The sequence below is a fragment of the Benincasa hispida genome, chromosome 10 (assembly GCF_009727055.1).
Source record: "Benincasa hispida cultivar B227 chromosome 10, ASM972705v1, whole genome shotgun sequence".
Classification (NCBI taxonomy): domain Eukaryota; kingdom Viridiplantae; phylum Streptophyta; class Magnoliopsida; order Cucurbitales; family Cucurbitaceae; genus Benincasa; species Benincasa hispida.
Genome location: NC_052358.1, coordinates 8,474,036 through 8,501,268, shown reverse-complemented (window position 1 = coordinate 8,501,268; position 27,233 = coordinate 8,474,036). Strand labels below are relative to the sequence as shown.

The 27,233-nt window shown below is 35.1% G+C and overlaps 3 protein-coding genes across 4 annotated transcripts; 1 reads left to right on the top strand and 2 right to left on the bottom strand.

Annotated features, from left to right (window-relative positions):
* The first annotated feature begins 4,782 nt into the window (after positions 1–4,782).
* LOC120089455 (enoyl-[acyl-carrier-protein] reductase [NADH], chloroplastic-like) lies at positions 4,783–9,169 on the top strand. The gene is made up of 13 exons (XM_039046928.1): positions 4,783–5,031; positions 5,840–6,150; positions 6,692–6,801; positions 6,928–6,983; positions 7,066–7,150; positions 7,240–7,287; positions 7,598–7,672; positions 7,755–7,866; positions 8,003–8,054; positions 8,242–8,293; positions 8,397–8,454; positions 8,620–8,718; positions 8,808–9,169. The coding sequence occupies exons 2-13, from the start codon at positions 5,877–5,879 to the stop codon at positions 8,960–8,962; spliced, it is 1,176 nt and encodes a 391-aa protein (XP_038902856.1). The 5' UTR covers positions 4,783–5,031; positions 5,840–5,876; the 3' UTR covers positions 8,963–9,169.
* Positions 9,170–9,391: 222 nt separating this feature from the next.
* On the bottom strand, positions 9,392–12,746 carry LOC120089454. Its single transcript, XM_039046927.1, has one exon. The coding sequence runs from the start codon at positions 12,222–12,224 to the stop codon at positions 9,915–9,917; it is 2,310 nt and encodes a 769-aa protein (XP_038902855.1). The 5' UTR covers positions 12,225–12,746; the 3' UTR covers positions 9,392–9,914.
* An 8,345-nt stretch (positions 12,747–21,091) lies between these two features.
* Positions 21,092–24,752, bottom strand: LOC120089489 (FT-interacting protein 3-like). 2 transcript variants are annotated; one of them, XM_039046976.1, is made up of 2 exons: positions 24,237–24,752; positions 21,092–23,590 (listed from the first exon to the last, which is right to left on the bottom strand). In XM_039046976.1, the coding sequence occupies exon 2, from the start codon at positions 23,575–23,577 to the stop codon at positions 21,262–21,264; it is 2,316 nt and encodes a 771-aa protein (XP_038902904.1). In that variant the 5' UTR covers positions 23,578–23,590; positions 24,237–24,752; the 3' UTR covers positions 21,092–21,261. The 2 variants fall into 2 exon arrangements, with proteins under 2 accessions (XP_038902904.1, XP_038902903.1); XM_039046975.1 differs by having other exon boundaries at positions 21,093–23,825; positions 24,237–24,751.
* Positions 24,753–27,233: the final 2,481 nt, after the last annotated feature.

The following is a 27,233-nucleotide window of genomic DNA, read 5'->3' as shown; positions in this document are numbered from 1 at the left end:
TTTGAATTTATGCTCTGTGGAATGGCCTTGTGCTAAAAGAACAACCTCTATTCACACGGTAAGCTTTAACTTTGTGCTATGTGGAATAACATTTAAATATGCCATTTGAATTTCAATTTTGATTCAAGACATGCCACCTCCCATCTTGTTAAAGTCAACCAAAAGAGTACAAAAAAGAAAAGAAATGGAGAGATTACAAGAAATCCACACTAAAATCTCGAACTAATTCATTAACTTAGAGAATATGATCAATGATTAAAAAGTAAAATTTTTATATTCAATAAGTTCAATAAGATGAAAATCACAAAGCAAAATCAAATTGCAAGATTAGAATCAAACTTTAAACTAATCACACATTTGAACTTTAACATCATGAATTAATTTATACAAACCACACTTAAAATCATATAAGTAAGCTCCAAATCAAATTTTAATTACATAAATAACCTCCAAATATAATTAAATAAACTACAATTTCATCAATTTAGTCCAACAATAATTTCGAAATGAACATAAGTCATATGCAACTAAAATTGTTTCATGCATGTACACTGCAATGAATTGAATTTTTATCGCAAGAGTTGCGACAAATTTCTATTTCATCGCAATTTGTTAGCGTCAAATTCATGTTTCATCGCAACGTTGCAACGAATTCTATTTTTCTTGTAGCATTAAAATAATTACCCTACTATTAATTTGATGTAGTTTATTTGTAAATGTTAGGATTTGTGCCCTAAAGTCTCTTAATTATCTCTTAATTATGATTAATTTAATATTAATTATGAAATATTAGTTTATCAATTAAACAAAAAAAATCAAGGTTTTGTTGCATGAAGTCTTGAACAATCTATGTACTTGACATATAGGTGGATCATATTCAATAAATAACCTAAAAGTCTATAGTATATGGATAAGTTTGAATGTCTTATCCTGGTGACACTATGAATGTGACCCATTTTGTAATAGTTACAAATAGTTTGGTCCAAACTGTTCTTGTGGACACATGTGAGTGGGGGTATCCTATACAAAGAGTTTGTATGAGACCATATAGGACCACAAAATAATTAATCTCTTCCGTTAATTGATGAGATTAATATTTCATAGGATGATCGTGTGCGACTTAATCTTAATCCTTGATTTATGAACTCTTATCTGGGAGGTCGGTCTTTTGATTTGCATGGGTGAGAGCCATCTGAGTTGTCGACTTAATAAGACTACCATTTTGGGGATTTGACTAAATGGGGAGCTGAGAACATAATTTCACAAGATGAAATTCATCATTTCCCATATAAGGTAAGTAGATGAGTAGTTTCCTTAAATGCTGATTTTAGGTCTTTCCTTCCCATATAAGGTAAGTAGATGAGTAGTTCTCTTAAGTGTTAATTTCGGATCTTAAACAAAGGGATCCTGCCCTCTCACTGGCTCAAGAGGGACTTAGTTTATGGTTGGATCATAAACAAATTGTTCATTAGAAAAATCTGTGGAAGTTAAAGAAAAGATGTAATTATAGGGGTAAAATGAACATTTTGACCCAGTTGTAATTATAAACAATTCGTGAAGGATCAACTTACTTATATTGATTTATCCATGGACACAACTTGTCCTATAGTGCATAAGAGTTTGATTACGTTCATAGTGGTTTGCCCTGTAGTCAATGAATAAAGATTAATTTAATTAAAAAGGTTAATTAATTAATCTTGGATCACTAGAGCTTATAATTTGTACATCCACGAAGTCCCTTTGCTAGCTCATCTGACCAACAAGGATCAATTATGATTGAAATTTTTTTTAAAATGTTCAAATTTTATGATGGAAAATATCAATTGTATTGGATACAATTAATTACATGATTTATTATAAACTTTATTTGAATGAGATTCAAACTACTCTATTATATGGAGAATTAATTTATTTGAATATGATTTAAATAATTATTTATTTATTTGGATGAGATCCATATAAATAAATAAAGTATTTAATTTGAATAAGATTCGAATTAAATAAATGATGGGACAATTGATTATTTGAATATGATTCAAATAATTAATTCATTCATTTGAATTAGATTCAAATTAAAGAGAATTCTACCGATAATAAATATTTAAATATGATTTAAATATTTTAAATCATTTAATATGAGATATTATTTGGGTAGATATTTATTAAGGTAATTGCAATTGGTAGCATCTTTAGGAATAATAACCAAGTGTATAACATCGTTTAAAAAAAATTGCAAATATAGCCAAGTCTATCGGTGATAGACTTCTATCATTGATAGACTCTCAAGTCTATTAGAGGTAGACTTCTATCGTTGATAGACTCTTACCCATGAAATGGTTATCACTAATAGACTCCTACCAATAATATGGTCTATCACTGATAGATTATTGAAATTTAGCCATATTTGTATTTTTTTTTACATTATATTATATCTGCTAATACTTTGGATTTAATGTCTATATTTGCAATTGTCCCTGTTTATTAATATCAGATATTATTGAATATTTAACTAAAATTTTTTGCATAAAGGTTATCTTAGTAGGATTGGGAGTAACCCATAGGAATTTCCAATAGAGTTTTGTAAATAATCTATACGATTACTATCAAACTCTCCCTTTAGATTATTCTAAAAGAGTTTTATAAATAGGTATACACTCTCTATAAAAAATAATCTATACATTACTATGAAACTCTCCCTTTAGGAATTCTCAATTTTTTTTGGAAAAGTTTTAATAAAATTCTTCTTTTCTATTCCCTTTATGCCAAAGTCGTAGCAAGGATCTTGTTTATTTGTTTTAATTATTTCAAGAAATCAAAAAATACGCTTCCATCGAGATTCAATTCTTTTCGAAAAAAAAAAAAATAGATATTCTACCTTAACTACATCAATATTTATTATTTGGTTACGGTGGAAGAATTTGATGAGGTATTTAGGCAAAATATACTTTAATTGATTTGGTTGCCCCCACATATTTTGTTCAAATTGGTGAGTTCTTACACCAAATTATTACTTTGTTAATTAATGAACATTTAATAAGTGATATTGATAATTGAACACTAAAAAGGTAAAAAACAATCATCATTAAATTAATATTAAAAATTGATACTATCAATAATAGACCTTATAATCATGTCTATCACAACTATAATTAAATTTTATTATTTGTATAAATATTTGAAAATCCTTCTTAAAAAACTATTAATTATTTTAATTAAATCAATATCATTAATAATTAATTACTAATATCACATTATATTTTTAGAATTATTCTATTTATAAGAATTTCCCGAATATTTTTGTCACCAATGTTTGTATCGTTTTTCAATTCCAATGCAAAGAATGGACGCACAATCTAACAAGAACTTTCTACCCTTTTTTTTTCTTCTTTCAATTCCATTGCAAAGAATGGACGCATAGTCTAACAAAAACTTTCTACTTTTTTTTTTCTTCTTTTTATTTTCAAAACCAAGCCTTTTATTATCTATTTTAGATTTTTATTTTCTTTTGATTTCATCCAAGATCAAACTAAGGTTCGAAATGTCGATGTTGATGAAAATAGCAAGGTCTTGATTTTATTAAAATAAATATTGATATCGATGAAAATTTTGAAAAAGATTATGAAAATTGATGGAAATTATTATAATTAACTAATGAAACTTTGATTGTGGCTTAATTAGACCATAATTGACCATTTTTAATCATAATTTTTATAAAGTAAGACAACATTTAGATGTCTATTATAAATGTCTTAGTAAATGTTGATGCGAGAGCAAAAATTTTAAATACAAATAGAAAATAATTACAAAATAATATAAAGTTAGAAATGTTTTAAGATGAAAGGATGTGAAAATTAGGAAAGTTTTGGATGATTAAAGAAAAAACTCACATTAATTCAATTTTGAGGTGAAATGATATGAAAATTTAATGAAAAAGTTTGAATGAGGTTAAAAATAAACATATGTTATTTTTGTGGTTTTTTCAAATTCAAATTTTTTAGAAATGAAAGTTTTGAGTCGAAAATAAACCTAAAAATTGAGAAAATTTGGAAACTAGAAAAAGTAACACATGAAAAAGACTTAATCCTAGGTTAAAAATGACATTGACATGTGAAACTATAAAATTATTTGGAAAACTTGAATGGAGCTAATGAAATGAATTAAAAAAATCGAAATTTTCTCATATAACAAAATTTCATTGAAACGAAGGAATCATAATGTTCTTCTCGAAATTTCGAAATTTCGTCGAAATTGGAAAAAATGAAATTTTCTCCGATCAAAATTTTGAGGCTATTGAAATCTTGAAATTTTGAGATTTTAATGAAAATTTTAAACCATGGATAAAGCACAATTTTAGATGCACCCATAAATACCCATAAAACCAAGGATGTTTATGTGTAAGATACTATCAATATGTCTTAGGGAATATTTTCCACTTCTTTTTATTTTTTTAAAAAAGAAATGGTAATGAAAAAAATAAATAAATAAAGATTTTCAAAATTTTAATATTATTTAATAGAGATTAATAGAAGTCTATTAGTATCTATTAATGATAGAAATTAATTAGAAATGTATTACTGATAAATACTTATAAAAATCTATCAATATCTATTTGTATTTTTTTCTATTTATTTTATCCGTAATATTTTTTTTCAAAAATTAAATATAATTTGTGATTATAATATTTTTTATAGATAAAATTTCAACCAAAGATGAATCAACACCAACGTGAGCATAGTTGTTATTATAATATCAGGGATAATTTGAAAAATTAAAAAAAGAAAAAACTAAAAGCGGAAATTGGGAGCATAGTGTATGCGCGATCTACTTTGAGACTGTCGACATCTTCGAAGCCCCCAACCCTTTCCATCATTGTTATCATCGAAGCTCTAATAAGCTGCTACTTCACCATTCTTGTTTCCAACCCACCCTTTCCTATTTCATTCCTCTTCCTACCTCTCGGGGAAACCCTGCTTTTTAATTGCTGCGAAATCCCATCTTTCTCTCTACATTGGCGTTCTCTGTCGCAAAGATGTAAGCAATTTCTTTCTCTTCTTCAACTCTAATGCCCAGCTTTTCACTGCTCCAAGAAAGAAAAGCTCGTTTCCCCCTTTTGTTGATTTATTTTCGTTTTATTTTCTGGCGCAAGCTTAACTGCTAGATCTATAGGTTTCTTTATCATTGGAATTTTCTCGCTCTCATGAATTTCTGTTTCCCAATGCGAGGCATGCAATGTAGATACATTTTGTTGTACTTCATTGGAAACCATGAGCAAGTCTCTTGTTCATTTTAGCTTACCATGACTAATTGCTTTGCGTGATTTGTTTACTGAGCGATCTAGATTTGATATGCCCATTTTTATCTACCATGGCGATGGAAATATTTAGTTTCCTGGATAATTTTGTGGACAACGAGTAGTTAAGGATTGGAAAACCCAATGCCATAATAAAATTGTGTCTTCTTGTTTGGAAATGAGTCTTTTACGTATCGACATAAACAGGTTTCGTCCTTTTTTTATTAGTCAGGGCCATTAATACATAACTGGAACTGAACTTGTTTGGCAATTCTTGTTGCGTCTTGTTAGTTCGGATCCTGAATATTAGTTATATTAGTGGTTTACTTTTAAGAATATGTCAAAAGTGAGTTCCAACCACCAACTCTTAAAACAACTAAGCAGAGCAAGAAAAACCAGAATCTTGAGTTTTTTTTCCCTTTGTTTTATTTGACGTTCTGTTGAGACATTAAAAAAATATACAAGACAAACTTCATATAAATGTAATGGTATTTTATTTAACATTTGAAGCTCGAGTTCCTTATTGTTCCCATGATTAAAATTGGGCAGATCTCATTTATCATCTGCGAGATACCAGTTCCTGAAGATGGCAGCAGCAGCTTCTAACCTTCAGATAGCGACACTAAGACACTGCCAATTGCCCTCTAGGAAAGGCTTCGAGCCATGTGGAACAACCCTTGGCGGCAGTTCTAAAGTATCATCATGGGCTAAGCTTTCAAGTTCTAGCAATATATCATCCTTACCATTTTTCCAGCGGAAGTTTTTCTCGTCTTCTGTGAAGAATGAGAGAACGGTAACCAAAGCAATGGCTGAAGCTAATGATAGTAAGCCTGGCTCTGGGCTGTCAATTGATCTAAAAGGTTCAAGTTCTTGTGATTTATTTTTCATTATTTTGTATTCCTGATTTACATATGCTTTGTGTACTTTTATGCTTCTGTATTGGTTTCAGTCTTCTCGGTTCATTTGCTTTTAATAAACTGTGGTATTATCCATAGTGCTTCCCCCGGGATTCTTCCGCCACCCCTCTAAACTGCAACATAACCAGATTCTATGAATTGTACTCCCTTTCTGTGGGTGGATTGGTTTTATTTATTTATTTATTTTTATTATTTTCTTTTTTTTTTAATATGCCCCTGAAAACTTTTTCATTTCTCTCCAGGAAAGCTTAGTTTTTTATTTAAAAAAAAAAAAACTAGATTTTTTGAATTGTAGGAACAACTATTATTCACATTATGATATACGACCCTGTCACATTTGATGTACAAAAAGAATTTTGGATTTGCTGTTACTTTATTTTCATGTTGTGTATCTGGGGTTATTCTTTCTCATATCTAGGCATGAAATACTTGAAATTCACAATTATATGAAAGTTTTCAATGAACCTAGTTTTCTTATGTGTAGGTAAGAGAGCATTTATCGCTGGTGTAGCCGACGATAATGGATATGGTTGGGCAATTGCAAAATCTCTTGCAGCGGCTGGTGCTGAAATTCTTGTCGGCACGTGGGTGCCTGTAAGTGAAATAGCTAGCGCAGATTGTTAATGTTTCTTCTTCTTTGCCCTTCTTCCCAAGGAAAACATAAATCTTTTTGGTTCTCTGTTAGGCCCATGTTTAGTATTAGAAAATTTTCTTGTTCAGGCCTTGAACATTTTTGAATCCAGCTTGAGACGTGGAAAGTTTGATGAATCACGAGTGTAAGATATCATTCTTATTTTTTACCATATTTTTACTAGAATAAAGTTCTATTTTCATCCTAACATTTGTTGGATATTCCAGACTGCCTGGTGGATCTCTTATGGAGATCACAAAAGTATATCCTCTAGATGCAGTTTTTGACAGTCCTGAAGATGTTCCTGAAGATGTAATTTAGTAATCTCTAATTGACAAGGTAATTTTTTTACACTTTGATTTTGTCTTTGTTGAACATGTCTGTTTCTCCCATCCATGCAGATAAAAACAAACAAACGCTATGCTGGATCCTCAAATTGGACTGTAAAGGTATACACAACTTCCCTTCAGAATCCCAATGCAATACTTCTATATAGAAGAGCTAAATTGAACAATATGGTAGATTGTCCATGTGAATGAATTCGAAGTATCGTTATCTATAAGTTAGTGCTTCTCACAAAGCCAAAAGCCAAGTAGAAAGTATCTGTTGTTTTATATGCACGGGAATGTCCTTGAACCAAGTGTGCCGAAATTTGATCAAGTCTTTGAGTCATTGTTTCATTGAACCTATCTGATGTATTTGCATAGCTGCATGCTTCCATTTTAATGATTTGGCTACTCTTCAACCACCCTCTTGCAGGAAGTTGCCGAGTCTGTGAAGCAAGACTTTGGCAGCATTGACATTCTTGTGCACTCCCTTGCTAATGGACCGGAGGTATTTAGCTAGGAGGTTGCGTTCAATAATAGCTTTCCATCTCTTGCTGGTCTTCTTTAAAACAAAGTTGCTCTCTAAATAGGTAACAAAACCCTTGTTGGAGACATCCCGGAATGGTTATCTAGCAGCTTTATCCGCATCAAGCTACTCTTATATATCTCTACTGAAGCATTTTGTTCCAATCATTAATCCAGGCATGTTAAAATATTTCCACTAAAGACTTCTGTTTTTACCTTGCACACTGTTGTCCAATCTTTTATATTTCCAGTTATTTGTTAGGTGAGGCAACGAAAACAAACATGTAAAGGAAAACTTTGGTTTTTGTTATAGGTGGTTCTTCATTATCCCTCACATACATAGCATCTGAAAGGATCATTCCAGGGTATGTATGTAACATGTTTGCTTGGCAACCTATATTCAAAGAAAATATGCTTGGCCTTCTCCTTTTGCTCATTTTACAACTCTTCTCGAGTAGACTACAGTTCTCTTATAAAAAAGTAATGTTTCTTTGGTGGTTTCTATCATAAAAAATTAACTTATATATCACTGTGATGGAATTCTTATTTCAGGTATGGAGGTGGCATGAGTTCTGCCAAAGCTGCTTTGGAGAGTGATACACGAGTAAGATATTCTCCCTCTATTCTCTCTTTCTGTGGGGCTGGAACTATTCGTTCTCTCCATGATGAGAGTGTTTTATGTTGGAATGTGATTACTATTCTTGTAGGTACTTGCATTTGAAGCTGGAAGAAAACACAAAATCAGAGTGAACACAATATCTGCTGGTATCTTTATTATTATTATTTTTTCCCTGAATTAAGTTGATAGTTTGTGTTTGTGTTCCTTCTGGGAATCATAGTATGACTTAAGTTGCTATATGTGAATTTCTACGTTGAATCTCTTGAAGTCACTACTCTAATATAGAATATTTGTTTCCTGCTTGTGTTCAGGTCCACTAAGAAGTCGAGCTGCAAAAGCAATCGGATTTATTGACATGATGATTGACTATTCATCAGCGAATGCACCTTTGCAGAAAGAACTATCTGCTGGTAAAAATTCCCTCAATTCTTATGTACATATTCCTTTTTTCACTTTACCATTTTTGGTTCATGCTGAACGTGCTACCTTTTTTAAACAGAGGAAGTGGGGAATGCAGCTGCCTTCTTGGCATCACCTCTGGCTAGTGCCATTACTGGAGCTGTTATCTACGTTGATAATGGTTTGAACGCGATGGGCGTAGGAGTTGATAGTCCAATATTTAAGGATCTAGATATTCCAACAGACAAGCATTAGATTTGCTTGCAGATTGGAACGCTCAGCTAGTTCAGTACTCTTATGTTTTTTTCCCTGTTGATGGAATCGGTTCTATGAGAATTGGCTTGGGCAAGCTGCCTCGATTTTGGATTTTTGTTTCTAATTATGCTCTATGTATTCTTCACAAGGGTAGTTCAGAATCGCTCACATCTGGATGGCTAGCATTGCTATTATACGTTACACTTTTGAGAGTAGTACATCCTTGACGTTCATTTTTCTTTATTTGAGGTATCCTAGACATTCTGATGACTAATTAGAAACGCTTATTTATAACTTCTGGATTGATTTGGCTACAAATCGAAATGGGTTTTTGTAGATTTTATCAAAATATCTTGGAAAATCTGAAATTGTTTCGTATTAGGCAGAAGCCTTTTAGCATATTGAGATAGTTATTCCAGAAGAAAGTACGGTTCTATGAGATGGCATTACTGCTTCGCGTAGAGTTTTTCATGCGATCAGTTTCGCCCATTAATTCTTTGATACTACTTTTACGATCTTATTCAATAATAATGGAGTGGTAAGAAATCTGATCTTATACACATATTACATGAATAAAATAATAGTCGTCTTACAGTGACAAGAATCCATTTTGAAAACTCATTTTACTATTTTATTATTTGCGAAAGAACATTTATTTTATGTGGGTCATGATTTGGGTAAATTTTTGTTTGTTGCAACTCAAATGTTCCCTGGAAATATTTGAAAAGACATAATATTTCATTTTTAAAAGCCTTCTTTATTTTCTTAATCATGTCCATGATTGCAATCTGAAAGGCAAAAGTGAGCACGCCTTTTCTTGTTTCTTTTATTTCATATAGGTGTTTGAAGAGTATAAAGACCTTTAACTTATCTACTTATCTATATTATGATACAACAATTTATTATTCAATCACCCAGAAAAGATGATGTCAACTCTTATCTAAGTTGATGTCTAATTTGCCCTTATGATTTCTTCTTTCATGGCCAAAGAGAGAGGTGCAAGACTTGCTTCACTCTCCACTCTAACTCCAGGCATGGCTATTGCTCTGCTACCCACAAAGCCACCTTCTCCAATCTCAATAGTTCCAAACTTGACTTTCCCTCCTCCTTCATATATGTGTCCAAATAATAATGCTTCTCTTCCCACACTACCACCTCTATGGATCTTCACCATTTCAGGATTCAACAAAGCTCCCATACTGTCTACATAAGTCCCTTGCTCCAAATCCACATCTGAACCCATCAAATTCATTATCAGCACAAATATGAAAGACCCACTTGTCATTTCCATGAAATAATCTCCCACCACTGTTTTAATGGCCTGCCATATTGTGTCCATGAAAATCCTTATGCTCCAAATCCCTATTGTTTCCCCTTCTTTCTTCTTCTGCACCAGAACCCATTTTGCTACAACACAACAAAATGCAGCTATTATCCCAGAAGACACCCACAACAATGGAAGTGACCAATGCAATAGAAGTTTCTTGTTTTCCTTCAGGTGCATAACATAAGCTAGTGGAAAAAAGATGATCAAACCCATGATGAAATAAGGCAGAGCTGTTTGTAATAATGGTTGAAAGAATGTAAGCCAGAAGTTCTGATACCAAGTCCTGTCAAGCGCTGCCTTTTCATTGCCCCTTTCCTTTAAAACTGCAGCCACTGGACAACCAGAGAGATCTACTTTTGTATCTGATTGTTGAAGGAAGATTTTCCAGGCTTCTGGAAGAGGAGTTCCATTTCGCAAATGCTGGCAAATCTCATATATCAATGAACGGCCATGATCGATTGAAGCACTCTGGGAAACTGATGTAGCTGAAATGACATCAACCTCGTGACACCGGAGAAAGGGGTTGAATTCCAGTGCTTCAGATTCTTCTTTTGATAGACTTTGTTGGATTTCAATTTCTCCAATGTCTAGACATGGAAACTCAGTTTCATCCCAGGTTTTGGTGCAGTCAAGTGCTCTGTCTTGTTCAGCCTCATCTTGTGGAACTGGACGAGTTTGAAGCTGAAAAACGTAACGAACACCTTCGCGAGAGTTCACACGATTAAGGAAATCTTCAGCCAAAAACAGCAATGGGCGTTTGTCATCATCAGCTCTAGGAATTGCACCTGTCTCTGGTGGAAGAATTCCAATCGGCTCAACCTTACCAGAATCCTCATTGATTGTTTTATCGTAAGGCCTCAATTTTACCTTCACATACATTTCTTGTCCATCATTGAATCGGAACAATCGACATATGTTTGAGTAATAATGTAGCTCTGAATATGAGTTGGTTAATCGGAGAGAATTCCATACTGCATCACGGATATGTGGAACTTTCTTGACATGCTGTTCTCTTGCAGGAAGTCCACACACTAGCCATGTTGCAAAGTCTGCAATGGTTCTTGCGTAGAATGCATTGCCTGTTTTCAATGTCAAGTCAAGGAGTGGGGTAGTGTCTGATCCATCTGAAAATATTCTCAATGCTGCTCCACGAGCATCGATTCTGGCATCGTCGTCGGCACTCAAGCTATTGCTATGTCTGATGAATACAGGATAACTCTTCCCAGGAGAGAATATCTTGTGATCAGGTAAACCCTTAATATTTTCATAAATTTTCAAATAACCCTTCCCACTAACACCAATTCGATGGAAGTACCTCGTTTTGACTTTCAACGTTGTAGCGGCTAAATTTGCAGCCAGGTTGCCAACTATCTTCTTGTATATCATGTCCATCTTTTCTATTCTTTCATCTAACATGTGCATAGTATTCTTGATCATGACTGGAGTTCGAGAACCAACATAAACACCTCCCCTTATGAGTGTTGAGTTCATTGAGGAAACTGAAAGTGCACCAAGAACAACGTCTTCTTGAATCACTGATCCAGGAAGGACTATACTTTGACTGCCTATAACAGAATTTTCTTGTATCTCAATCTTCCCACGAGTAAGGCCAGTCGTCGAATAGAATCCAGAAATAATCCTGCTGAAGTCACCAAGATGAACACCAGTGCGAATAGAAATTAGTTCTGGATCCGATACTGGATTGATGGCTCTGATTGAACAATGCGTGCCAATTACTGCACCCAAAAGGCGCAGGTATATGCAGAAGGCTTCTGTTCCAGACAAGAGTTTAGCAAATCTAAGGTGGCTGGCAGTGATAATTCGATGGCAAAGCCAAATTTTCAGGGGGTTTTGCTCCATTTTGGGTTTGTCGGTGAGAATATTTTTCACGACAAATGTGAGGATGCAAAGTATAATCCCATGAAATAAGTACATGGAGGAAAACAGGATGGCAAAACTAATTGCATTTGATGGAACTTCAGCAAATACGGTAGCATAAGCAATTACACTGAACGGTATCCAGTGGAAGGCTCCAACTAAGCAAAGAAACGCAAAATGTTGAAGTGAAGGAGAGCTTTGAGATAGCCAAATGTAGAAGTAGTAGACAATAGCTGCAGAAAGTGAGCCTAGAAAGCCAAGTATGTAGATTCCTAAAAAGTGATAAATGGCCTTGTGTTCCTGTCTTTCGCCAGCAGTACTCCGTGGCTTGCTACCCTGCTATCAAGTTGTTTTTTTCAACGAGGAGCTTATATCAGTACTTTAGCATAGAATAGAAATTGAGAGTTGCAAAATGTAAGATGCTATTTGATTGTGCAAAGCTTGAAAGTAAGATAAGTACTAAGTATTGAAGTAGGGCTTGATGTCAAAAATCTAGAAATGCAATATAGAATGAAATTATGTTGACCTGCTTAACTATATGACAACATAATAAAAAGAAATAAAATAAAAGGTATATGATGGAACTAATATCTGATGCAAAGAAAATTTTTACTTTTCTTGATATAGAATTAGTAGTAACAGAGATGGTTTTTCAGTTTTGCATATCAAAGAATGCTTATGCATTATTATCAAGAAAAGATGTAGGTTAATCAATGTTTTCTTAAATATTACCCATGTAGAATAACTAGGCAGATGATAGTAGTTATTTGTTATGCATTGTACTAAAACAACTTTAAGATATGCTATACCTTTTCAAGACTTCTGTTACCGGAAGTTGTCACAATGCCTTCAATCTTTTGCAGAGCTGGAACTTCAACTTCTTCTCCTAAAATGGCACCTTTGTGGATTGAAGCATAAGGTCCCACCGAAGAATTTTGGCCGATTCTAATTGGAAGAAAGCTCAAGACTCCATTTTTTACCTCATGGCTTTGAATCAAAGCCCCTTCTGCAATAACAACTCCATCACCAATAGACACTAGAGAGGGGTCAGTGATATCTACGGTATCAAGAATAACCGAGGATCCTATCCTTGCTCCAAACATTTCATACCAGTATTTTAGGAACACGGTTCCTCTTAAATGCACAGCTAAAATTTTAGAAGAAACATCTTGTGCTTTATAGAGCGCCCACCACTTGACAAAATCCACTGACCAGATGGAGACTTCAGGGGTGAGAGCATAATTTGGTCTCAAAAATGAATTTCCAAAGAATGCGATGCAAATGCAAGAAGAAACTATGCAAAGGATCCAAGCTAGAGGAGCTAAAGTCAAAGGTAATAGATAATTCATGAAAGGAATGTCATCTGTCAAGTTGTGGAGAATAGGCAAGGAATTTATGAATGCTGAAATTGATAAAGAAGCAGGAAAGGTCAGCATCATAGCAACAAATATGAGAGCCAGAAGTTGGAAAAACCAGATACCGAATTGGTGAGTCCAGGAAATATTTTCCATCCCAATCAATGCATGAGTTGTTTCAAATGTTGGATTATCTGTATTTTTTGTTGATTTTGCATGACTCTTGGCCAAAATATTTTCGGAGATACTTGCCAAATCTGCAATGCAACTTGCTGTGAAAATATCCACAGCCCCAACTGGCACTCCTAGGAAATTAGAAAGTTTCTGGGCTGCTCTAACCACAAGAATGGAATCAATTCCATATGACAATAAGCTTTCTGTGGCACAAATCTTGTTAATTGGAATATTTGTCAGTTCAGATACCAGTCCTTTCAAAAACTCTTCAATATCCTTATTACTTATTCTGGGACCTGGTTGAACAGAAGGCTGAACAGAAGCTCTTGAAAGATTAGATAGCTGAGGACGAGGTGTAATTCCCTCCTTACATGTCCCTGTACTGAAGGATCGAAGAAAAGTCCTCCTGAGCTTTATTGCTTCTGGTACTACATTAAGAGTTCCATCAACAAACTGTTTGAGGCATTCAAATCTCTTTATTTTTCCTGATGTTGTTTTACTGATGGTCCTAGGCTTAATCAACTTAATTGAAGCAACGCTAACCCCATGTTCTTCTGCAACACGATTCTGAATTTGGTCAATGATATCCTTAGCAACAGGCTTGCCATCCTTAACTTCAGCAATCACAACCAGACCAACTTGATCAGAACAATCAGGAATTTGAATACCCTTTTCCATCAGGATTTCTTCTGGAACACCAATGACTGCACAACAACCCGGGCGTAGAAGATCGGACGAGCTCTCAACCGTCTTTTCAACATCTGCTGGATAGATGTTTCTTCCTGCTGCAATAATGAGATCCTTTATCCTTCCAGTTATGAATAACTTCCCATCAATTACTCTTCCCAAGTCACCAGTTCTAGTATATCTGCGTTCAGGATGGTTTTGGAGCTCATTTCTGAAAGTCTCTTGGCTCAATTCTTCCCTTCCCCAATATCCAATTCCTGCACTCTGACTACTGATCCATATCTCTCCTTCTTTTCCATCTTCAAGCTCCTTGCCAGTCCCTGGATTAACTATTCGTATGTCAATATCTTCATTATCTTGATCTACATATCCACAACAAACTCTCCCTTGCCAATCTACGAAGATGGGAATTCCTTCTCCAAAAGCACAACTCACAAATACACAGTTCTCTGCCAATCCATAACCAGGAGCCATCACCTCTTCAGTTAGGCCAAAAGGGATAGTTAGCTCAAGAAATTTTTTCAAGGTAGTTCTCCGAACAGGTTCAGCAGCGATCATGAGGAAAACCATGGAAGAAAGGTCATATGTCTGAACTTTGCCCTTGTTAGCCTCTAACCTTCGAGCCACTAACTCAAAGGCAAAGTTGGGACCTGCACTATGAGTAGCTTTATATGTGCTCATAGTATGTATCCATAAAAGGGGATTTTTTATAAATGTCAATGGAGAAAAAAGGATTGCAGTTCCACCACTCACAAGAGCAGTGAAAAGTCCACCAATCAGCCCCATGTCATGGTATTGAGGTAGCCAGCTAACAAGTACTGTCCTTGAGGTACTCTTGTATCTTCTGCGCATCAACTTCACATTATGAATGAGGCCACCATGTGTAATCATGACTCCTTTTGCATCACCTGTTGACCCAGATGTAAATTGCAGAAAGCTTACATCATCTGAATGAGGTTCAGATTGGTTAGCCATCACATCTGGATCCAAATTAGCGAAGTTCTTTATCCAACTATCAGTGTGCATCCATGGAAGTTTAGGCCAGACAGCTGAAGATTTTCCATTTTCTCTCATCAAGCCAATCATGTTCTTCACCTTGCCTACTCTAACTGCTGAATGATAACTAACGGTTGATAGAATTGCGACTGCACCACACGATTTTGCAATGTATTCGGTTTTCAAAAGTGCTTGGCCACCTCTTTGCAAGGGGTCGGGAGGAAGAACTGGAACTGGTAAAACTTTAGCTCTTAAGCATCCAAAGAATGCATCGATGAAGTCGAGGCCAGGAACATATACCAGAAGAACTCGATCCCCTGGTTTTATTGGAGGCTTCTGGTTTGACAGCAGCTTATGAGCAATGCAAGAAGCATTGAGATGAAGCTCTCTGTAGGTTCGCTGGGCTAAAACTGACCCTTGTTCATTAAGCCAAGTGTAAAGTACTCTATCTCGAGTGATGTGATGAGAACCCCAGTGCCTTAAATAGCCATCGAGTGAGGACAAATCAGGAAACTCCACTCCTGGTAATTCGCCTAACTCCTTGGCACCCCTTTCTTGTTTTGATTTTACGAGAAACATAGGCTGCAAATGTGACATAGTTTAGTACAGATAAAAAAGAAGGGTCATAGAAGTGTTAATTTTTGTCTATTCAATTGACATTCATTATCGCGATCACCTTAGCATAAGAAAACGATGGTGATGAGTTGTCATTTGCGAAGTGCTTGCATACTAGTGCCATGGCATATGAAGAATTTCTCTCTGTAAGTTCAAAAGCCATAAGCCCTCCTGTGTAATACGTATTCAATGAACCTTGTAGCTCCAATTCCAATCTCTTATAGAATCCATCCTCCATATCTGCGCAAGAGCTTCAACATATTAGCATCTCATCTTGAGAAGTGGAAAATTAATTAGAAACAGCAAATAGATCCTACTTACCTTTGCTACAAACATGGGGGAAATATTTAAATCTTCTTTGTAGAATCACCTTCTTAACTTCTCCTCCCATTTTCTTAACTGTGTTGATTGCCAGCTCAGTCACATTTGGGCCTGTAATGTCGGCCGAGTTACCATAAGACCAGAACAGGAAAATATCAGTGTCTGTGTAGAACTTCTGCATGGCAACTGGATATCCAATTGTTTCCGGATTGTCCATATGTTTCCCAAAGTAATAAAAACCAAGCGGTAAATGGTTTAGGCCATCTATCTTCAGAACTGTGGTGTAATAGTCAATCGTGTATACTTTACTGAACAACTCTTCTTCGAGGTGGCTCATATCCATTATCTCAGCTCCTTCTTCTGCAAGTAATGTCAATAGAAAGCCCATTAAGAAAAAGGAAATACAAAGGAGAAAGGAGAGATGGACAAAGCTAGTTGAAAGTAATCCATTCAAAACCTGATAGTTTTGTGGTTGAGGATCTGTAAGTTCTACAATTTCTAAAAGGGAATGAACCAGATATGATAATCTTATCAAACTCCAAACTTGTGAGATTTGTGTCGCGGTCCATGACATGAAGAGTTACACTTTTAGAACTCCTTCTGACAGACACAACTTCAGTGTTGCATTGAACTTTGATTGGAAGCGACTCACTGATCCTCTTCCAAAGGCCTCCATATCCACCTTTGAAGCGTCGAATTTTACCAGCCATTGAAGTGCGGGTGAACTCATGCACGTAAGCATAAGGCATATCTTGTACAAACCCATAACCAGAAGCAGTGTAGCCATAAGCCACAGATTTTGGAACAGTCGTCAGTCCATGAGCCTCAAGATATGCAGGACTTAAGTCAGATGCAAATGCACTCACAGCATGAACCCCAATATGTCTTGAATCCTTTGCTTTGTCCTGTACGGACAAACTCCAATTTACCACAATAAATAAGTGTAGTAATATTCAAAGATTCAAACCAGGACCAGCCATAGAGGAAGCTAACCTGGAGTTCTAAGGTGAGTGAGATAATGGACGTATAATCGTCTGCAACACGTATGTCTTGATAATCCCCTGAAGTATCAATGAGAGCTAGCTTATGAGAGTCCAGTTCTTCTAATTCAGAGCCTGTTTCTTTGGCCAGGTGAAAGATTGTTGGAGCACTATTTGCAGCAAGAACTTGACCTCCCAAATCATATATTTTACCTGTAAGAATGGTGAATGCTTGTTGTTAATCAACTTCAATCTCCTAACAACCATGTCAACGTCATTGACTGTTAAATAACTAGTACCTTCAATTTCCACCGATTCGCACATGCCCCCGACATCCCGATGCTTCTCCAAGACTGTTACTTCACTGTAACCAAGCTTGGCCAATGCATAAGCAGCTGACAAGCCACTTGGCCCACCTCCTATAATCCCAATCCTAGTATTCAAAGGAAGAGAAGGGTGAAGTTTAGAGAACTGATCTTCTATTGACTTGCCTGTATCCATAATCACAGACAATATTCACTTCAACCACCAAAACAAGTCTTTACATTTCTTTTCAACTACCAACAAAGCTTGCTCAACATTATCATACTTTTATATACACAATTTTAAGGCAACCCACAAGAAGGAACATGAATTGGTTAGTTAAAACCTGATGACTGTCGTATTCCACAAAAAGGGTCATTTAAATAAGTGCCAAATGGCCAAGGACAATGGGAAAAATAGTTTCTTTGATGGTGACAACTTAAAATAGAACAATCTACAGAAACTAAATGACGAATCATAACTTTCTCAACTACTTTGGACACTCCGAGAATTAAACTCCAAATATTCTCTCATCTAATACATATCCGTTAGTTGAAAATGTTCCTAAAGAACAAATGGAATGAAGGATCGGCAGCGACAAGCACAAAGCAATCGTCTGCCCATTTGGCACTTTGCTCCCTCTTTCTTAGAGAGAATTTCTACTTCTGCCTTATTACATATCCCTTGTATTAAAATAACATTGATATTAAAATTGTATTAACACAATGGTTATAAATTACACATTTCTATTATATCATAAAACAATTAATACAAATATAATATAGATAAAACATTTTAACTGAGTCCTCAAATCATATTTAAAACCTCTAATACTGACGTATTAGGAAAAATGGAAATATTGAAAATTTTTATAGTATGTATTTATTGGACACAAAACCTCCGTCAAGGTAACAAATCAATTAATTAATAATTTTTTAGTGCATAAGGGAGGAGCAAGAGAACAAAGAACACATTGAAAAGGACAAATTTTGGTCGACTGCATCATCCAGTCTCAAAGGGGATATCCCTCAAGCCAAATCTCCGTCACTTATGCACTGATTCTATTTAAAAGTTGAGCTTTGTAATTTAAGACCCATTTCTTAGACCTCATCGACAATATAATATCCAATATTTATCTCTTTTAGAGTAAAATATTTCTCTTTCCTTTTCTACTTTTTTCCATTTTGTGTTGCTAAGCTTATGTTAATTAAATTGATTTAATAAATGCAATTTAATTTAAAGAACATGAATGTTTCTACAAGAAAGAAGAAGAAGGAGAGAGAACATGAATGCATCTATTAATTCTTATTATTAATTTTAGGAACTAAAATAAGTCTTACACTCATAGTTTAGAATTTCTTGACTCATTATTTTATTTTATTTTATTTAAAAATTTTCAAATTTACTTGATAATAATTATATAATTTATTTAAACATAAATCATATTAAAAAAAAATTAATAATAGTTTATTGTCGACTAAATATTAGTGGATAACTACAAGTTNTATATAATTTATTCATTTTTCTAAAAAAAAAAACAATGGTAGAAACACCAATAAAAATGAAAATAAATACCAATACGGTGTTAGACCACTGACACTTCGATGTTCAAGTTAGTTAAGAGCTAAGACGAGTGAAAGTAGAAAGTAGTCGTGAACATTTTCAACATACCTTTGACGAATGAATTTGACTACTTATATAGAATTGATATTGTGTGTTACAGGTGTCTTGCTTTATATTGACCCCTTTTAATTCAAAGCTACTGAATCGTTACATTTAGTTACAATGCTAATGCCACTCAAGTTAGTGTGGAAGTCCAATGGTGTTGTGGAGTACTACCACTAGTTGGGTACCATTAAGCACTCCATGGCACCACTAGGCACTACTAGGACCTTCATAGTATTACTACCTAGCTAGTTCCTCTATGGTGGGTCTTCTGAGTTATCTCTAAGTTGTCTCCTAAGTTTTCTGAGCAACATCTAAACTCCATACGGTTCCTCTAAGCTACCTCTAGATTCTCTCATGGGTCTTATGAACTACCTTTAAGCTCTTTGTTGGGTCTTCTAAGTTATCTTTAACCTCCCTCATGGGTCATCTTAGCTATCATTAGCCTCCCTCATGGGTCATATGAGCTACCACTAACCTTCCTCATGGGTCATCTGAGCTATCTCGAAGCTTCCCATAGATTCTTTGAGCTAACTTTAAGCTCTCATAGGTCCTTTGAGCTACCACTAGGCTTCGTCATGGGTTCCCTAAGCTATCTTTAAGCTCCCTAAGGATCATCTAAGTTAACACTAGCTCCTTCTCATGGGTCATGAGCATTCCACTCGGACTAGTCTCCTAAAGTCATGGGAGACTATTGGTCGAATGTGGATCCCCCATTGGCCTTGGTCTATCATCTCGGGCCTCTATTCTATCTATAGGCTTTCTATCTCTCTAGACTCTAAATTTCAACCTATCTTGGTAAATATTCCCATAATAACTTATATTAACAAAATTTAAATGTTGCTTCCAAATTTTTTTTTTTTTTTTTAATGTTATAGTTTTTCATTTTTCAAAAAGGAAGATTGTATATTAGTAGTTTTCTATTCTACTTTTCATCTTTTATAGTTACATTCAACAATTTTACCAAATTAAATGCCAAAAAAAAAAAAAAAGCATTTTTACCAAATTTCAAAAGTAAAAAGTAAACTTTAAAAGCCACACTTTCTTTTGGTTTCTAAAGCCATATATATATATATATTGAAAGGTGGAACAAATTACTTTGACCATTTGACCTATGCATAATTGGTATTTATTTTGATATGTTTGGTGTTCAACGTTGAATCAAACCAACTGCAATGACAAACTTGTTAGTTCCAACCTAGCTCAACAATTAATAAAATAATAAATAATTTTCGAAAGGCAATTTTTGGACAATCATTATTAATTTGTACTACTTAATTTGCTATTATTTAAAATTATTTAGAAGTAAATGGGTAACAAATATGATTTAAGGTTGGTTGAAATGGCATCCTCAACGGAAAGAATTTTATTTAAGTCATAAATCAATGACTTCATAGACATGGGAGCAACAACTTTTCTTGTAATCGTCAAAAACCAATGATTTCATATTCCCGTGGCTGATTCAAGCTGCTAGCATCACGTACTAACAATTTTACAATTGTATAATAACAACTACATTAATGATGATATACCTTAAAAAACGTCATGGAACCATTGAAGTTTGGACTGAGTTTGTCCGTCTCTCCAAATCTATTGAGTTTTTATTTATTTTATGAACTTATGATTTGCAAAATTATTTGGTACGAGTCTCCCTTTGTTAATTTCGGATATATTTGATTTAACTTTTTCAAGTGTTTAATTTTGAAAATGTGTAGTATTTAGCAACCATTCAAAATAATTTTCGAAACACTTTTAAAGTTTATTTCAAACAATTGTTATCGGAAGAGTTTAGATAAAAACGACTTTTACATAAAACTTTTCCTCTAATCAATCCAAAACAGTCAAGTGGGTCAGAGTAATTAAAGCATTAATAGAAGGAGACTGAAACTACTTTGAACCATTCTTCAACAATAACAAACAAACACATGATATATAATTAATTGAATGTAATTATATACCAATAAGTCAAATGGAACAGAAATTCAAATGAACTTCTATTCACAACAAGCTGTCTGATCTTGCAGGCAATCTCCTAAAGAAGGTTGAAGGAACTGAAGGAAGTTTATGGCGAAATCTTGGATGCCTCAGCACATAAATGCCTCCAACTAGGCAAATAACTTGAAATGGGGTCACGTAGAGAACTATAGCAGCAATCAAGCAAAACGTTACAAAGAGAGCGCTTGCTCTTGGATCTCTCCAGCTCAATAGTGACTGAAATCTTTCTCCTTGAGTTGCAAGATCCCCCACCACGGTTTGCACCCTCCCGGCTATGCTCCGTAGGCGGTCGTACCTCATCCGAACGATATCGGTAGATCGGGATGTAGGGAAGGTATCAAATTCTTCATCTAGTTCATCAGGATGAGTTGCATCAGCATGAGACAATCTGGTGTCCATGTGCTGGGGGTGTCTAGGCCTACGCCTGAAGTTCCAAATACCGATAACGAAAAGATAAAGAAAGATGGTTGGAAGTACGAGCTCGGGATAAATAACTAATATGATGAAAAGGATATGGATTAGTATTGTTGTAATAGGGTTCTTCCAGTTGCAAATATGATCAAACCATTTACCAAGTGCAATCAAACCACTTAAAACTCCCATTATTCTGAAGAAATTGGCTTTGCTTCTCCTCATGCTCCACATATGTGAATCCACATCCAACATATACTCCACAACCTCTTTCCTCAATGCAGGCTCGGCACGGGCTAGTCTCATCGAGACAATTTGCATAGCCTGGTGCCTTAAGCTATCAAGCTGAATCACGGATAATGGATGAATGTAATGCATTTTTGGCAACAATGGGTTGGAGTACATATGCAACATGTTAATCAAAGATGAACAAGTAAACCTTACAGCTAACTGCACTTCACCCATTTTCTTCACTCCTGAAGAATGAAGGACCAGAAGTGGATATGAATAAGTGTAAACCCTATCAGTTTCAAGGGTCGATAAACGAATCCGCACCTTTCCAATCCTTGAATCTTTTACTCCACTTCCTCCACCTATATAACCATTATCAAAGACCCCAATAGTAACAACAGTACAGGGATCAAAAACCTCCCAAGTGTACTGTTCATTCCATTTTGGAGCGAAACTGTCTACAACAGTCCTCGTTCGAATCCATTTCTGTCCATATTTTGCAATGCAGTACGAGTCTGTCGTCCCTCTGCCATCTTTGGTCTTCATCGGCATCAGCCCTTGAGCACTTAGAATCCCTAATTCAAGAATCCCAATACTAGACTTCCACAACTGTTTTGCAGTAGGCCTAAGATCACTACTGTAGTGGGTTGATTCATCCAACACATGATAACCACCATCCAAACAAATCCTTAGATGAATCCTACTGGCAAACTTGATTTCTTTTTTCTGTTCACCATCTGCAATAATGTGTTTCTCAAGATTGAACCATCTAGTGTTTACAGGTTTATGATCTAATCGCCTCTGAACATTTTGCAGGGGAATCAAACACCTCCCTAGAATTTCTTCTTTGTTTGATGCTACCTTGTCTTCTACTGTCAGAAGTAGTGGCTCTTCAAATGGCTCAGCAGCCACAAACATCAAGTCCTCATTCCACATTGGATTTATAGTCTTGCTTTGAGATATCCTAGTTCTTAAAGCCTGAGCCCCAAGAATAGCTTTCACAAAAACTTCTGGATACCGACTCTTATCGCTTGGTAGTAAATCCTGAGCTTCAATGATATTTACTCTAACATACCAAAGTTTTGGAGAAAGATAAACCTTTGATCTGATGCTAGCAATGGTCTCAGAGCCCACAGTTGCAGCATCTGAATGCCAGGCGTCAGGAAATGCTTCATCTGCTTGAGTCCCCATCCACACAGCCAACATAAGCTCTCCTTTGACCTTATCCCCCTTTCGGTCCTCCAGCCTATACCACTGGGGTGCCAGTGGGCTATCGGGTGGGACACGTTTTGGAACATCATTGAGATCGAAAATAGCCCGTCCCATAAAATCATCTATTACAAAATCCTTGTCTTTCACCACCACTTCCAGAAGAGACGCTTGGATTCGTTCCCTTGAGAAAGCGAAAACTTGTTTCCACTCAGGGTTGGACTTCTTCTCGAAGTGTTTGGTTGTTCCTTTATAGTTTCCAAGCTTCACTTCCACATATGGATCACAACTACCAGTGACATCTTTTCCAGGTAAATCTTTAGCTTTGACGACATAAACATAAAGATATTGCATTTGCTCCACAAGGTCATACGTGCAAGAGAGCTTGTCTCCCATTATTGAAACCGCACCTATTTTAGGATAGGTCTCCTTTAGAACAAAATCATGATGTTGAAGAGACTTCTGCATCTCTCAACTCTGCCTAATGTCAAAAAAGCACTTAACTTTTAGACACTCAGAATAAGTATAGCCTTTTTAGTAAACTCAAATTCTACCAATCTCAATGCAACTATAGACACTCAACTCTTGTTCATCAAGAATTTTTAGGCGACATTTGTAACGGACCAACTTGAGGCGAACAAAACTTAGCAAAGGGATGGAATTCTAGAACACTCAGTTACCCTCAGTGGGATCTTCCAACTCTGTTGCACAATCACCTGCAGATGAAAAAACAGACCTCCATACTTTTACCATTTTTGATGTTGCTCACAAAAAGTTGAAAAAAGCACATACTCATGGAATTTGATCAATTCCTAGTGTAAAGTGCACTTGCAAATTTGTCTCCTTCACACTTTTTTCTTGGTAACCAAAAACAGTACACAGAGCCAATTTGCATGCTAAACATGAATCGCAATTTGTTGAAGTCTATTCCAAGACAAATTAGCAGCTTCAGTTTTACAACTAATGGGTTTTGTATGGCTAGAAAAATCCCAATAAGTTTAAAACAATAAGTAAGCTCCAAGTCCAGGGAAAGACACTCATTTTGTTTCAACACCTAATATTAGCCAGAACATGAAGAAAACAAGACCTCAAAAGTTAAGAGATTAGCTACAACCACTAGAACCAACCTGATAAAACAATAACTTGAAGGAGAAATGATGGGTTGTTGAGGAAAAAGAAGAAAAAGCATTTGCCTTTGTTGAACAGAGATGAAATGGAGTTGAAGGGTTGAAATGAAAGGTGGGTAAAGAGTGAAGTGAGTTAGAAAGTGCAAGCAATATCATGAAGAATACTGAATCTCTGAAAAGAGCACAGATTTAGCAACGAGATGCCAAGTTTTTTTTTTTCGATGACCAGCTTTTGTTTCCCTTCGGACTATTGCAGGTGCAGACAAATATCATAGCGCACTTATGGAAGGCTGTGGTCAGTTTTGGCACGTGCGGAGGAAGGTTGTCTGATGTTGTCCATTGGAGTATCCTCTCCAAAAGGGAAGAAGTTGCTAAGTTCCAAAAAAGAAGAGACAATAAGATCTCTAGCTGAGATTTTTATCCATATTACTTATCAAAAGTTAGTACAACTAAACACTATAAAATATCTTTAGATGTCACCTCTTGCTCAATGTCAATACTTCAGTTTTACGGCTCACTATATTATCCAAGGATGTGGATTAGGCATTTCTCTTTATAATTGTCATTTCTATATATATAAATAAGTGATCAATGAATACTTATATGAAAGGAAAAGATTTTAAGCCATGGTTATTTTCTCGAAGACATAATCCATAGTAAAGAGACAAAGAGACAAAGAAATACAAGGATTAAGCATGCAAAGAGACAAAGAAATACAACCTTTGTAGTTTCCACAAGTAACTTCGTCTCCACGAGCAATCGGCACCACCAATGGTATATCCTTGCTATTCTTAGGTTGAAGAACATGGTTGTGGGACCGAAACTTTAGCGAAAGATATGGAATTTCACTAATTAAATTGGAGAGTGAAAGAAAATTTGTGGAAGAAATATATTGAATATTCAAAGGAAGCATTAGTTTTTAAATTTTGAAAAACAAAACCTATTTATAAACAAAACACATGCAGAAACCCTTCTTGCATGACTTCCACCTCAAACTCCATTAGCATGAATAATGTAGGTGTCAAGCTTAGCATAAGCCACTTCAAAACCTACTTAATGGGAAAATCCAACAATTGGATTTTTCCACTAACTAATTTTTTTTATTAAAATAAAATTATAATAAAATAATTTTTGACAAAAAATATGAAATACTATTTTCATATTTTAGAAGTTATTTAATTAAAATAATTTTAATTAAATAAAATAAACAAATTTAATATCACATATTAAATTGTCTTTGACATCTAGCTTTTGATTAATCACATTAATCAATTTTCAAACACTTTCATGCTAATATTTTATTTAAAACATACTCTCCAAAAATAATTAATTATATAAATATAAATTATATCTCATATAAAATACAATTTTCCCTAATGACCAAATTTGAATATTTCAAATTCTCACTTCACCTAGTTCTTCAATTTTGTCCGTAGTGGGCTAGCAAGGAGACTTGATGGACCTACAGATCATGGGCTCTAACGATTCGAGACTAACCGGTCAAACTCTTTAACCTAGTTAATCAATATTCGTTAACTAACATGACTATCCATTATAGCCTGTAGTTGCACTCCCTGTTGGGATTGATGCCCTAAAGTCTCGTGTCCTGTAGTTTGTAAACAGTTTGTACGAACGCTTGTGTTGTATAATATGATATTTACTTCACATTTTGATTTTGCTCAGTTGTATGTTTTATTTACTTTACCACAAACCAATAAACATAAAATCCTTAGTTATCTGTATGTGGTGACATACAAGTGGATCATATCTTGAGTGATAACCAAAATGGTCTGTAGTATATGGATAGATAGCTACACAATATGAAATTCACTCCTTCCCCGAGTCAGGGGCAAGTAGATAGATAACTCCCTTAAGGGTTGATTCCAAGGCTTGAACAATGTGGCGCAACACATCTTCTCTAGGCCCGAGAGGTGTTCACACATAGTTGGACTATATTGTATTGTTCACTAGAGGAATAAGTGGTACTTAAGGAGTGAGATATAACTACAGGGGCAAAATAGTAAATTGACCCAGTTGTACTTACGAGCATTTGTGAAGGGTCATCCTACTCATGATTGGTTATGTCCGATGGACATAAAAATATTTCTGTGGTTAGAAGAGTTCAGTTGTTGGTATTTAGTGGAATGCCTGACAGTCAACAGATGGTGGATCTTGTGGCTAAAGAGTTTAGTCAGCTATTCACGTACCGTTAGAGCTTCGAGCCACATGTCCATTAGGTCCCCTGGATAGCTGGGATAAAGTCGAGAATCAATGTTTGGGTCAGTTTGAAATATTCATATTGACAAGATGGAGTTTGATTATATATGATATAATTGAACTAGTTAATTATATATGATATAATTGGCTAAATGTATAAGATACACTAATTTGGAGAAAATTAGATACAAATATGATTTATATCATGTGGAGGAGAAATTACTATAGTAGATATGTGATATTAAACTATAGGGAAAGAATATAATACGATTATATTCATTTATTATTAAATTGGTTAATTATGAGATAATTGGCCATATTATTCTCCTCAATCGTGCATTAATGGGAGCAGCCACATTCGGTTATGGTAACCGACGAATAAAATGAAAATTGGTTTCATTTTGCAAAAGTTTGAAAATTCGCAATCAATGTGAAAACGTAAATGATTGTCTAGCTAGAGAGCCTATACGATAGTCTCATCGTCTAAACGATCGCACACCTGCATCTAAACGATCACACGCCTTTCCCTAAACGATCGCTTAGATTTCCTAAACGATTGCATAGCGTGTTGCATTTTCTAAATGATCGTATATATTTATAGATGATCGCTTAGTAAAACCAACACGATCGTGTAACTTTGTCTAAAGGATAAGCATTTCTGCTATACGATAGTTGTCTTCATCTCTCCCACTCGCTTATCGTCTACACGATCTGTCTTTCCTTCTATCTCTACCAAATTCACCAAAGACCACACTTTGGATTCTCATTCCGAGAATACTA